The sequence below is a fragment of the Gymnodraco acuticeps genome, unplaced genomic scaffold, assembly GCF_902827175.1.
Source record: "Gymnodraco acuticeps unplaced genomic scaffold, fGymAcu1.1, whole genome shotgun sequence".
Taxonomy (NCBI): Eukaryota; Metazoa; Chordata; class Actinopteri; order Perciformes; family Bathydraconidae; genus Gymnodraco; species Gymnodraco acuticeps.
In genome coordinates this window covers 179478-193733 of record NW_022991013.1, presented here as the reverse complement: position 1 = coordinate 193733, position 14256 = coordinate 179478, and the positions used below count along the sequence as shown (strand labels likewise).

The following is a 14256-nucleotide window of genomic DNA, read 5'->3' as shown; positions in this document are numbered from 1 at the left end:
TGTGTTCGGTGGTTTTGGTTCAGTTAGTTTAAGCTGGTTTAAAAGCCAGGTTGTAATGGCATTTGACATCCAGTGTTAGTCTTGACTTATTATATTTTCTCTTAAGATCAGTGTTATGTTGTCTTCCGGTCCAGACTAATTATGCACCTTTTTGAGAATTTGGATATCCTTGAACCAAACCAACTGTTCTCCAGATGCATAAGCGTCCAAAGGAACCCAGCCCAAACCATAACATATCATATACACATATTAGTGAACTTACCTAAATTAGAAATGTAGGTCAAATGTCTTGACATCAAAGGAAAAAAAACTCCCAGCAGACCAGCGATACAATCATACAAATATATTAGTTTGTTTTATTCAATTATATCCAATAATACGTATCCCCTTGACTTTGTGTAAGTTATCATATAAATAAATACATATTGCAAATGCAGAGACAAGAGTTCGGGATAATAGTGTTGGAGGATGGGGGGCTTAAGGGGTTAAAGAGTAAATATTTGGGTAAAGACTGTTTCTTCGAAGGTGTCCAGTAAATGATTGGCGCATGCATGCTTGTAGTCCCGCCTGCCTGTGATCCTCTACCTCAACCCAGGAGTTTCAAACTATAAGTCACACAACTCCTATTCAGCTGTTTTCTCGCAGTGATCCATGGGTTCAGATGGCGTACAGTAGTTGTGTTATTCCACCTTGCCAGCAACAGGGGGAGTTACTGCACCCCAACCACGTTTGCATGGATATATTTATATATAGATATCTTTTTCTGCCCCATTTGTATACAAAAATAGTGTCATTTTGGCTTTGGAAGACTGAAGCACTCTTTTTGCATTTGGAAGACAAGAAGGAAAGCAAGATTATGGTGATTTCCTTAACATCGTTTCTGGAAGACTTTGTCACAATTACTTGGATCGTCCATGCAGTACAAAGAAAAGAAAAAATCCCTCAAGGATCGATCGAAGAATCACACACACACGTAGCCGGTGTGTTTGTGTGTGTCTGAGGGGAAGACAGACGGTGAATGAGCAGTCCACATGCTGCCGGTGAGCAAATTCAAATCCCGTTAAGGTATCAAAGATCGGTCGGTCGGTCTTTGATCGACAGGTGAGTGCTAGAGGGGTGTGGAGGACTTGGCGTACTTAAGTGTTCTCTCTTTGAGCTCTATTGTCCAACATCCAGAGAAAAGACACGTTTAAAACACTAAAACAAACACACATGGACAGACCAACATGATTCATAGCAATACTCAGAATTCCTCATTTCTTTATAGGTCACAGTACTTCCAATGATATACACATCTTTTTTTAACAAAACACTTTGGGGTAAATAAAGACATTTAAGCCTTGTGTACAATCACAACTTAAACACTGTCGGTGCATCAGCTTGGGAGAGGTGGAGTCCCTCCATGTTTTTAAAGGTCACCACATTGGGTGTATGTGTGCAGTGCAGATGTGTGCTGGGAAAAACACAGCCTGATTTTGATACCTAAAGTTAATGTGGGGACAGGATGTGACATGATGTGCTCTGGATTTCAGTATAAAAGCACTTTTTATGAAGAGGGAGCAAGAGAGAGAAATGTGTCCGAGGACGGCGTCACTCTTTTTATCACGTGAGCCTCTCTCTTCCTCCCTCTCTTTTTTGTGTTTTCTGCTGCATTGCAGATGTGGTGAAGGGACTCCACCTCGTAGTAATGCACACACACACATACACACACACACACACACACACACACACACACACTCACACACATCCATCACAAAAGGGGTTAGAAAAATAAAAGCTCTAATAAAACACGCAGTTGGTTTCTATATCAATATTCATCTTTTTTTTGTTCACACTCCTTCCCAGATAATGTGGCTGCACCTTGTTAATGGAGTTTATTGCTTTCTGCCCAAGGACTCACACTCATTGATTTGGCCTCTGGTTTATCCTCTACCTCCCTTCCAATTCTCTTTATTCCCTCGCACATACTGGACATACAGAGATATTTAATCACGTTTACAAAACGATTACACACAAAGACCACAGCTGATGAGTGAGATCGGGAACACACACACACACACACCTCCAGGTTAAAGGGAAGTTGTGTTTGCAAAAAGGATCAGAGAGGAAGTGAATCTTCAGAAGGAGACTGTGAGGGCACAAGTTAGCTGAAGTAAGTGTGACACACACCTCCCTCTCTCTGTGTCTTTCACAACCCTGCATGACCCTCGCTTCATTTGCTCTGCTAGCAGGGAGAGATCTGACCCTATAAAAATGGAGTCCCCAGAGAGGTATGTGTGCGGGTATGTGTGTGTGAGGGTTTGACGTGTGAAGCATGCAGCTGAATCAGATATACTTCTTTAACCCCCTCATATATCCACAGACACACACCTCTCCCACTAATTTTTCACAGAAAAAGAAACAGCGAGCCCAAAGGCCAATATTTAACATTTACAGCTGAAACCAAAGACATTTATCAGTGGGTTAAAGGCTGTATATTAAGCAACAGAGGGGGTTCACTAATCAAACATGTGCACAGTTAGACGGCCTGCCAAGATAAATGGCAATCTTTACATCCTGTTATCCACAGGGGTGTTTGAAGTGAAGCCTGAAGGCTGGTGAACAGAGAAGCTGATTTCAGGCTTCACAAGGGACTAACAGACAGAGAAATGAGTGTGCAAAACACACACACACTCACACACAGGGAATAAATTACTTTTTTATCTACCTTTTTGCAAAGTGAAATCACAGCAAAACGGAATGGGATTTTCATACCTCCTCTTTTACAATCTTTACCCCCCATCTACAGACCCAAATATATCAATAATACTCCGATATCAACATCTAATTAAAAACTATAGTATCTGTTACAGCCTCTGCATAAATTATAGTAATTACATTACAGATGTTAATGCAAAATAAAGAGATTACAAATGTAAGAAGAGCTAATCTAGCTGCATATTCTAGAGGGAATAGATCCTCATGACTGATGCAACTATAAGTGGCCAATGTATCATTTGTATTGGATTGGATTTAATCACCATGTCTACACACATCATGAAATATTCCAGCTGATATAAATAAAACTGTCTGAGGCAGGAAATGAGATGATTGTAGACCACCTCGATTCCTATTTAATTTTTTTTTGCATCTGTGTAGGCATATGCATCAACATAAAAATAAATACTGCATTGAAGTTTTAAGGGGCTCTCAATCAGTATATGCACTTCCATAAGGGGAGGGGACTCACCAGAGGCCAATTTAAAAAGAGCAGAGGCTGAGATATCCTGTCTTTTTGTATCATTTTTTTGTCTAGCTGCAGCCTACATTTCCCATGATGCAACTTATCTTTTATCAGAACCTTTGTGCCTCGTAGATGCTCACTTATTTTAAACCCCATAGGCCTACCTCCAGTCAAATGCCGGTTTGTGTGCATGATTGATGCATTGCTTATCACACTTTATCTGGCAAATATTCTTATTTATTTACTATTTCCTCAGTCATTATGAGCTTGCACTAACATATTAGCCCTTAACTCTCCTCTAGAGCTATTTTCTTTTTGATACAAAGTCTGAAAACAGCAAACATGACATATACATAAGAAAATATTGCAACATAGATTTCCCAGCCCTTAACATAGAAGTTGTAACAGAAGTCATGGCTTTGCAGAATTCCTCCTACCCTCTCATCTAAGTGTATTCCTCTATGAAGTCCCACTAAGTCTTTTTTCCAATCTAGTTGGCAGGAGTTTCATTTAATTAAACATTTGTGTAATTACTTTGTGAATAGTACTCGTGCTCTGGATTTAGCGATCCACTGGTCGGACACATTAGCCTGAGGGTCCATTTAACAGTCTAATTAAGGTCTTCAGTGAGTGAGGTTTTAAAAGTAGTTGTAATAAATAAATAAAAATAATAGTAATAGCTTTGTTCCCAACAAGTCCTTCCTATAGATTGTTTGTGGAATCAGTTATTCTCCGTTAGTCTTCCCTCTTGAACCTTTTATTCTCCTTCAGTAAACTCTCTCTGTTTCCTTTTACCTAGAGAAACAAAGGTAAAGTTTGCCCACATTATTTAGCTCAGCAGCTCGCCTCTATCTTGCACGGGTTATCAGCTATCATTATTTACAACAGCAGGTTAAAGGGGAGCTGAGTGTTATGCATGAAATAAGATGTGTGTGTGACTATGTGTGAGTCCAGAGAACACTGTCCACTTAATAACCTCTTTTCCTCTCCTTTGTTGGACCCACTCTCGTGAATCTATTCCGGCCTCCTGAAAACACAGGACTCCCTCTTTTCCTTCAATACATAAACATTAGGCAGAAACAATTACCCTGCCAGGCATATTGCACCAACACATTCGATATGAAAAAGTATTGCTTTTCATGTTGAATGGAGAGAACAAATGGAAAGACTCAAGACAATGTCTCCTGAGCGAGCATTGTCATATCTTTTCAAATGGTTTGTTTCTTTACCAGGAAACTATATTTTCCTGTCCTCTACAGCCATCCATTTTAATATTTGTATATGACTTTGGTTTCCTAAATCCCCCTAACAAAACAGTCATAGTAATCATAATGTATTCATTCAATCGTATGACTTGAAATGTCTAGTGATGAAGGCTTGAATTCCATTGCATCATAACATTTCAAAAACAGATTAAAAAAACTGAGCGACCAAGTGATTAATGTTTAGCATTGTGTTGTTACTTGTCAGCAAGGAGGTTTTAGATTGACTAATTCATGTGTAAATAAGGGCTTAAAGGGCCACTGGTGATTTAGTAGTGCACTCCCATAAAGCAAAGTGTTGGTCTTGTCATACGTTTTCTTTTTTGTTTTGCTTCCCAACATGGAAAACTGTATTGCATAAAGCTTTGGGCTTGATTTGGGTTTAGTTTTTATCTAATTTCTAATATGATATTTTTAAACGGCAACTTCTACAAATGTAAAAAGTTGAATAATACATTTTGGACCTGCTGAAGGAACTTAGTGAAATCTGATACATTGCCTAAAGTGATTGGACACAAGGAGGTGTCGGAAATTGGGGTTGAAAACTAGTTTTTTTAAAAGTGAAAACAAATCTTGAGTCAATATGAAGAGACCTTACTTGACCTTCTTCCCAAGCTCCTTGGCCTATAGTCGCTTGAGGTTACATTAGCCGCGACTAGCATAACAGAGCAGAATGTCCAACCAAAAATGTGGTGGTGGATTCCCATTGCTTGCAGTTCGATTAATGTAAACCCAAGCATGAACAGAGCCACTCATAATAATGAGCCTTAAGGACAAGCCAGTGGGCATGTTGAGGAATTTTCTATCGAGGACAGCAAAGACGCAAATAGAAATGTCTACCTATTGTATTGACTTGGTATTCCAGACATTGTTTGGAGGTTATTTGAGAAAATGGCTTTAGATTACTCAATCTAGTATTTTCTCAGAATTGACAAAGCTCCCATACAGCCCCAGAAGACACTAAACAAATGTTTGCATAGGCTTGAAAAGGCTCTCCGTGACTTCAACATAGGTGGGGTGGCCCTTTAAAATACTTGAACACAACATTTTCTTTTTTTTATCATAATGTTATTTCACAATTTGGATGCAAGAATTGAAAACAAAAACATTGTTGTATTTATTTGGGAAGAATACCAAATTGAGTGATAGAGGATCCCAAGATACTATTCGGGCCTCAAGGGTTATGTGCAATGCATGGCCAGCCACAACGAGAAAAGCTATCGCAGTGCAATCACAAGCTACACAGTCAGGCTCCATCACTAACCTGCTGATATCCTCATCATGCCCCCCCCACCCCCGCACACACATCCCCCACCAAGTCAGCATGTGTGTGTTAATACATGTTGTGGTGTTAAGAGTGTTAAAACGTGAGATTATTTTTCTGATGTCGTTGCTCATGTATATCAGGATGTGTACAGAATACGCACACTTCTGCATGTGTGTATATGCCAGTGTAATAATACGTGTGTGTGGTTGGTTATGCAGTGTGTCGAGGGAGCTCTTGGCCCCTCGTTTAAGGGTCGAAAAGATTCTGATCAGCCCCAGACTCCATTAACAGAGCCAGGGAGGACGGGAGGGGTTTTCTTGTGCGGCCGAGTGGAAAATTGAGTCCATGTCACAAACTAATCAAATCGCGTTAAAGGTGAAAGGTAGATGAAAGGAACACACACACACAGCCACACACACAGCCACACAAACAGAATGAGGTTGACAAGTATCAGGGCCCATCTCACAAAGATCGCTGACACACACGGAAGAAGTGGACTGAGCAGATGGCTGCGGAACAAAAAGTCTGCAAGGGTCTCTGTGACAGACTTGCATTAGCATGGCTCTGCGTCAAGCTAACATTAGCATGGAACCCTGTAGGGAAATGAAAACCCGTTTACAAAGTAAGTTTGAGGGACCGTTTTGACTGTTGCACCCGTTGTGGTAGAACCAGGAAGACTTTGTTCAAATATTGGTTGACTCGAAGCATGTTGCTGATGATGGCGGTGTGGGATTTAAGTTTAACACGCAGTGGTGACATGCTATATGATGATGTTCACCTCTTCGTGGAGTTATTGCTTTTATATCCCAGGCTTTGATAATAAGAAGGTGGAGGGCTGGTGTTGGTGGGTGGGGGGGTCTGTGAATGTAAAAGGGGCTCCCCATTTGCCACTTGTTTCTCCAACTTTACACCAGTGCATTGTGGGTACGTAGAGTTCATGTTGGGTCAGTGTTGCACATTGGGCGTAGCCCTAACAACCCTGTTCAGGTGTCCGCTGGTGCCAAGTGCCCCGTGTCCTCCACCCCTCCTCCCACCTTGTCTTTAAGCGCTAGGAGGTGGAGGTTTTGGTTTTGGATTTAGGGTCCTTCTTGCCGTTCTGGAGCACTGGCGAGTCACTGGAGGTCTTCTGCGTTTTCCTGGGCGGACTCTGCTCCACAACGTCGTGTAGAGAGGGCTCCCGGTACATGGCCACTGTGGAGGGAGAGGGTTGAATTAGTTAAAACTGGGAAGAGACAAGTGAAAGTATAAATGAAAGACTTCACTTTGTGTTTTGGTGCATAATATTTTTGTAGGTGGACCAGGAAATTAGCATCTCAAGAGCTCCCTCAACAAAAAGCAATATCATTTTTCCATTTGACTTCGGAATAAACAAACGTTTATGATGCTTGCATGTTTTCTTCACATATAACAGCACTTTATGATTTTGTGGCACAAATTGAATTGCCAGAAGTGAAAAGCTATTGTTAGGCTATAAATGAACTACATCCTGGTCAAATGACACCACTGCTAAGATAAAGGCGGCTAATGTTGGCGTTGTGATGTTTAGTAGATTTAAGTAGTTGCTTGTTTGCATCCGCCATTTCACAACACATAGAAGCTTCAGGCATGCAAGGTAGGGGTGATAACTGATGGATTTTTACATTCGACCTTGAGGTTATGAAAGGCGCTATATAAATTCAAGTTATTATTATTATTATTATTATTATTTTATGTCATGGAACAAAATGTAAAAAAAAAGCCAAACCTTAATTCAGGTATCTAACATCAAACCCGTTCTAAAAAAAAAGACTTTGATACAAGGAAACCGGAAGTCGGTCAAAGGCTATTCATCTTCAGTTGTACATTGTTGTTTGACACTTTACATGACCTTATATATAAAAGGTCATGCTTCATATAGATACAGAGGGAGTGGGGGGAAAATAGTAAAGGGCAGAGAACCTAAAACTAAATAGATTTCCAAACTTTTATTTGAAATATCAATTTAATATTTAAATGAGCAATCACATCAAATAGCTTTGCATAAAGTGGCAGTGCATTCTTTGGTACTTGATGTGACTTTTAACAATTATTTTAGCTAAATTGAACAATTCCCCTGAGTATATTGGATGGTAATTCAGATCACCTATTGCACAGGTTGTGGAGATGGCTCCTAATCAAGAATTGAGAGCAGCTTGGTGCATTTCCCTTGTGGTGGAAATTCCACACATAACAAATATTCAAGCTTAAACCAAAGTTGTGTTATTTATAAAGAGTTATAGCATTTAACAGAATCAATATTATTTCCAGTTGGAAAGGCCAGAGGTCCTGCACTAGTAGATAGCACCAGGATCTGACCCCGTTACAACAGGAAAAATACCAAAGAGGGGAGCTCAGCTAGGGAATTTACATTACAGGCCATTGAAATGTAATGCCAAAATGTTGCAGATAATTCACCCAGAAACTCTGCTGCTGTTTGAACTTTTCTGATTAAGGCTGATTTTGAGCATTCTGAAACATAGCTGGGGTGAAAAAACAACTTTTCACTACCTCGAAGTAGAAGGTTTTTAGAAACCCCCTTCATTGGCATCCCCTTACTTTTCAATTTATTTTTATTTTGAATCCACTAGTCAGCCTTGCTTCTCCAAATTTGCCAAAATTCATTTTGTTTGACCAGTCCATCTCTTGTGGCAACATAAGAGCATTAAGAGTATTGTAAGTTATATGAATCTGTTGTACCTTCAATGAGTTTAGGCAGGAAGTGCGCAGCCCCCTTTGTCTTCTTGACACGGTTCCCTTTCATGACCTGTCCATCTCGGTTGATGCCGATGTACCACGCCCGTCCTGACTGGGTCTGTCTGTACAGGATGGATGAGTAGGTGACGTAGTAGTTCTCAAACACACTCTCCTTAAACTTACACTCCGGCGTGAACTTTTCCTGAAAGACACACACAGAAAACAAAAGCTTCAGGTCAGAGAAAAAAAAAAACATCTGGCATTTTTTATCGCTTCTATTATTTATATATTTACTCTGCAATTCCACTGAACTCAGCTGGGAATGAGGGGAAAGGGGCCCCGCATTTCATCGTGACAGAGTTACAGGAGCGTCTGTGGTTGCATCAACAACACACACACACACCTATTTGCCACATGACCAGGGCGGTGTGTGAGCCGGGATGTCATAACTCAGCCGATTCGGTTTACATGTAACAAACAATCACGGGATCCTTCACCCCCCTCTGTAGTAAACTGTCGGCCTTCAGCACACACACACACACACACACACAGAAAGCTCTGCATTAGACGATACGTCAACACCGGGACATCCCCCACCCTCATCCCTCTATCTCCCTCTCGTTACAGCCCTCACATATTCCCCCTCTCTCATATTCTGCACTTCATTCCCCCCATCCTTTCATCATTTGGTAACCTTGTTGAAGGAACAAACCAATTTGCAGGATTGATTTGGAGCCTTGATGTGACGGGTGAGCAGAAAAGGCCTGAATAAGGACTTTGCTCTCTCTCTCTCTCTCACACTCATTCATCCCTCACTCCTCCTCTCTCTCTCTGTACTCGTCGGCCACTGCAGGGCCCTAACGTCTGCCTATATCCATTGTACCGCACATAAACAAGCTAATTACATTGAGTGTATCACCCATTTCATAATTACACATCCATTCACTTAGGCGGCCATTCCTTTCCTCAGCCACCCATTAACTGAGCTCTAATAGAACAGAGCCAAATCCAAAGGTCTGGAGCATCTTGGAAGGTGTAATCAGATCGCTGTTATTAACCGTGTGTGTGTTGCATCTCATCTTCTTTTGGTAACACCTGATCACCAGCACACACACAACCAAAAACAGGCTCAAGTTCATTATTTGATTATGAGTTATAGGGAATTTTCCAGATATGGTCTAAATGAAGCCTGTATCATTACCAACCCATGACCAAGCTACTGCAAAAGAGGTATTTTCGATCCAACAGAGGAAATATAGAGGCTGGATTTTCCAACCCCAGGCAAACGCTGACTTTGTGATTGAAGATAAAACTTTAGGAGGCCATTAATGATGTTTCCTCTGAGAATAGTCCATATATCGTGACATTTTGCGTCCATTTACAGCCTACGTGCTGTAGATACCTAAGGAGCCCACATATAACTGAAGTAGAATGTTAAGATACTTTACTTAAAAATGTTTGTTTGATGCTTGTTATACTTTTTTTTCGTAAATATTGGAGAACAAAATTAACCACATTTTCCAGCTCACATTAAAATGACCACTTGTAGTGTTTTTGCAGTGTCACTTTACATGAACCTACATAATGATAGTTATCTGTTAGCGATACAATTCATTCTAATCCATATCCTCTTTTAGAGTATATACTGTCTGTTATTGTAGAGGTATAAGTGTCAGCAATAAGTAATGTTCCCTTTTTTACAAGTGTCTCTATCCAATGCTGTTGCCCTCTAAAAAGATGGCTGACAATTTCCTTCTATGCATCACTTTTCATACTTCTTTATTTCTCCATTGTAAAATATGACCTCCAGTCAGTAAACATCATAGGCTGAGCAGCAAAAATGGGCAAGAATCTGTTTTCAGTGAATCATACATTTTAGATTTCCCCTTGAAAAATAAACCTTTACTATTTAATAGATTTTTAACTCAGTGTGGCGATACACCGGCAGAGTCCCCCTGCAGGGAAACACAAAGACTTCCTGGCTCACACGCTTGATTGCATGAGAAAACTTATTTGTCAGAAGAATGATCCAACTATTTCATTTTTATTTCAATACGTGAAACACTTTTTTCTCTTCGTGAAGTTTCCGTCAGTCAACTTTTGTCCCGGCCAGACTCCAACCACTTGTACTTAGTCACACACACTCGGGGTGCCATCAGCGATGATGCTTTATAGGATAACACACTATTAAATAGTCATTTACAGAGACACATTATTCACCCAGCAGAGACACAGGGGACATATGCACATCTGTCTGCAGTGCTTACTCTGACTGCACTTCAGGCTGATTTTACATTGTGATTTACTCTCTAAAAAACAAAGTGAGAAAAAAGCTTCCTTACACACTGGAATGAAGATGATTCAGAATGAGCGACAACTGTTCTCGTCTCACACCCTCCAGGAGTGGGGGAATGACACGCAGCGGTGGAAAGGCGTAGAGCATGTAAATAGGATAGAATAGAGCCCAATGTACCAGACAGAGGCTTTAGACTCTCTTCCTCGCACCAACGTTGGAATCCAAACCACTCCGTCCTGTAACAGGCTGTGGTGGATCACGCCCTTGTTGCCTGGATAGTCTGTATAACATTGTCAGACAGTCCACCCCTTCTCAGCCTGTCCCTCTCAGGAGTCAAGCCTGGAGAGGTTGGCCCAGATTGGGTAACGCCCCTATTGCACCCGCCCCTATTGCACCCGCTTCCTGAGACAGCAACTGTCCAGGGCTGGCCCACCATCATCTGTGTCACTTCTGTGTACCACGGTGCCGAGCAGCGACCTGGGGCTACCAGAATGACCGACAACTGTTCTCGTCTCCCCTCTCCAGGAGTGGGGGAATGAGACGCAGCGGTGGAAAGGCGTAGAACAGCTTTCTTGGCCATGGCTCGTGTGCAAACGTGTCCACCCCCAAGGGTGGATTGTCCTGCCGAGCCAGGGAGAACCACCATTCGTCTGGCAGGGGCCCCGCCTCTTGACATGAGGCCGGCCTCCCTGTTCTCCAGTCCCGGAATGTGGAGGGCCTTTAGAGATAAAAACATTCTCTGAGGCCCATAACCACAGCCTCTCCGCTGCGCTCAACAAGGCGTCAGAGCTGACTCCTCCCTGCCTGTTGATGTAAGCCACTGTGGTGCGGTTATTGCTCCTCACCAGCACATGTTTTCCCTGTAGTAAGGGTTTGAAGTGCTGTAGGACCAGTACTACTGCCTGTAGCCCGAGAAGGTTGATGTATGTATGTTGGCGTACACTGAACGTGCGTGGGGACAGAGAGTCTAAACCCAAACGGTAGTCTATTGTACTCACAGGCTATCCCCTGGAAGGCAACACGCAAACACTACCTGTGTTTGGGAGCAATTTCGACATGAAAGTAAGAGTCCTTCAGGTCGATGGTTATGAACCAATCGCCCGGCTGCACCAGTTCCTGTAATTGTTTAACATGTGTAACTTTTTTGCAGGAAGTGTAGCTGCCTTATATACTGTGAGGCCTGCGCGCACATTCAGGTAGGCTCGCCCTGATTGGCCGGCTACGATTATGCAAATTCAGTGTGTGAACGCGTATCATTGATGAAGAGTAGTATCCAGGGGTTACATTTGTCCGGGGCTCAGCCCTGGCACATAGGACGATGCTCTGACGTCATCACCCTTGCACATTTGTACAAAAAACTATATGTTAAAACTTTTTTCGTTCTTAATATAGACTATATTTAAGGTTCGATATGTGTTAACTTTACTTTAAAATAGCAGATCTCTGTGACTGAATATAGTTTTTCAGCTTAGTGAACGTGTGTCTCTGCTCCAATCAGGAGCTGCAGCACCAGCCGCCGGACCGTGCAGAGAATCTGCAGCGGTTCCGCCAACCACCCCCGACCCGTCCTGTAACACAGAGCCGTTTCTTAAACCATGCAAAATGTATGTGTGTGCATAAAGCTGAGGTCATAATATCATAGAATTTGGTGATGATTAAATAGTTTACAGTGAGATTTACTCACATACTTTTGGCCATACTTGCGCAGCCTACAAATGAACTGAGATTTCCACACAAACATTCTTTAGCAAGTGTGCAGAGCAGTGTTGATTTAAAAAAGCAATTTGAAGGTTGGATATTTGTAAACATTTTTTTGTGTACATATTAATAATTCAAGATGTAAATTAATTCTAGTTTATATGTAATACTTTCTATTTTTATTGTGTCCTTTGATGGCATCAATGTGTGCATTTGATACAGATAATGGAGCAGTTGCTTTAGGGCCTCTTATACAGTATAGCCCTTAAGGTCAATTAATGAGATCCTCGAGAACCCCCCTCGCACCTCCACACAGAGCCCCCCCACATATCAAATCCCAATTTAACCCCTGGTAGTACCCATAGAGTCCAATAGAGGGCGGAGCCTGTGTGAGATAGAACTTGTAATCATCTCAAAGACAAATAAGTGCTGCAGTTCCCTCTTGTGTTCAGCAGGGATGCTCCAAACACATACTGTCACACTTCCTGCTTGTGTTGATGCTCCAAAATTAACTTGTCTACTTGCCACTCCATAATGCTCAGCTCGTCCCAAAGGGCCTCTTTTAACCCGCTGAAAACCACTCGAGGGGCAGGTACACACGAGGATTCCTCTCTGTGCTGCTATTTATGCACCAATGGTCTTTTTATATTTCTAGCAGGATTCGCTGAAATGAGCCATCATGGTGCTTAACACGATGTAGGAAGAAGAGACATGGATATAAAAGAAATTATGGAAGTTGATATCACAGCTTTGCAAAGTTTCAGGGCCTAAAAATCAGTTGAAATGTACACTGATTACACAACATGTATGGAATAAAGACAGAAAGACAAAACCCACTTATTAATCAGATCAATTCAGTAAAAATTATCCATGAACATCCGCTGAAATACTCTGTTACACACACATCAGAGGAGACAACTGCATTGTGTGTGTGTGTGTGTGTGTGTGTGTGGCCTAGTATTACTATACTTGTGAGGACCTAAATCTGTTTACACAGTCACGTGTGGGGACTCGCCTCCCTTATGGGGACAAATTGGAGGTCCCCATAAGGGAAATCATTACTTTTAGGGTGAAGACTTGGTTAGGTTTAGGGTTAGGGTAAGGGTTAGGCATGTGTTGGTTAAGGTTAGGATAAGTCTCCAGGAAATGCATGTAAGTCAATGTAATATCCCCTGAAGTGATGTATACATGTATGGATGTGTGTGTGTGTGTGTGTGTGTACACGTTCACTCATGCGTGTCTGCTGTTGTGACAGCGAGACATGACGGATCCCTCTTACATCAGCGGGAGGCCACCCGGCGCCAGATGACATGCATACGTACACACACACACACACACAACATCAACAGTGACGGATGGACCGGTCGCCTCCCTCATCACTCAACCCAGCAGAACAAAAGACAGGGAGCAGGAAAAGAGGGGACGAGATGAAACTATTACACGTGAGGACGGAGAAAGTGTAGTGGGATTATTCCCCAGTAATGACACACTCATCTCATTTCCATCCGTTGACACCTAAAGACATTATTCCGCAGGTTGCCATTAACTATTGAGCCTCTCGTGTGCTTAACTGGGGAATTGATTCAATGTAAGACCTCTGTGAAAAGTCAATAGGCATTAGTCCAGAAGAAAAACCCGGATTAGGCTTTGATCGGACCCACAATGTGGCGACATAACCGAGCGTGAAGAACTTGAAACGATTACAAGCGGCGATCGGGCAACCGCAGGTTAATCTTGGGGCTTTAAATCGCAGACGCTTATCGACCGCATCCCAGAGGACGAATGTATTTCACGACGC

The 14256-nt window shown here is 42.0% G+C and overlaps 1 protein-coding gene across 1 annotated transcript in view; it reads right to left on the bottom strand.

Annotated features, from left to right (window-relative positions):
• Positions 1-5809: 5809 nt before the first annotated feature.
• Positions 5810-14256, bottom strand: part of fgf11a (fibroblast growth factor 11a) — a 125150-nt gene continuing 116703 nt past the window's right edge. The window contains exons 5-6 of the mRNA XM_034236229.1: positions 8468-8666; positions 5810-6943 (exon numbers count right to left, since the gene is read on the bottom strand). Coding sequence (XP_034092120.1) covers positions 6801-6943; positions 8468-8666 — 342 coding nt within the window. The 3' untranslated portion in view covers positions 5810-6800. The remainder of the gene's footprint in view (positions 6944-8467; positions 8667-14256) is intronic.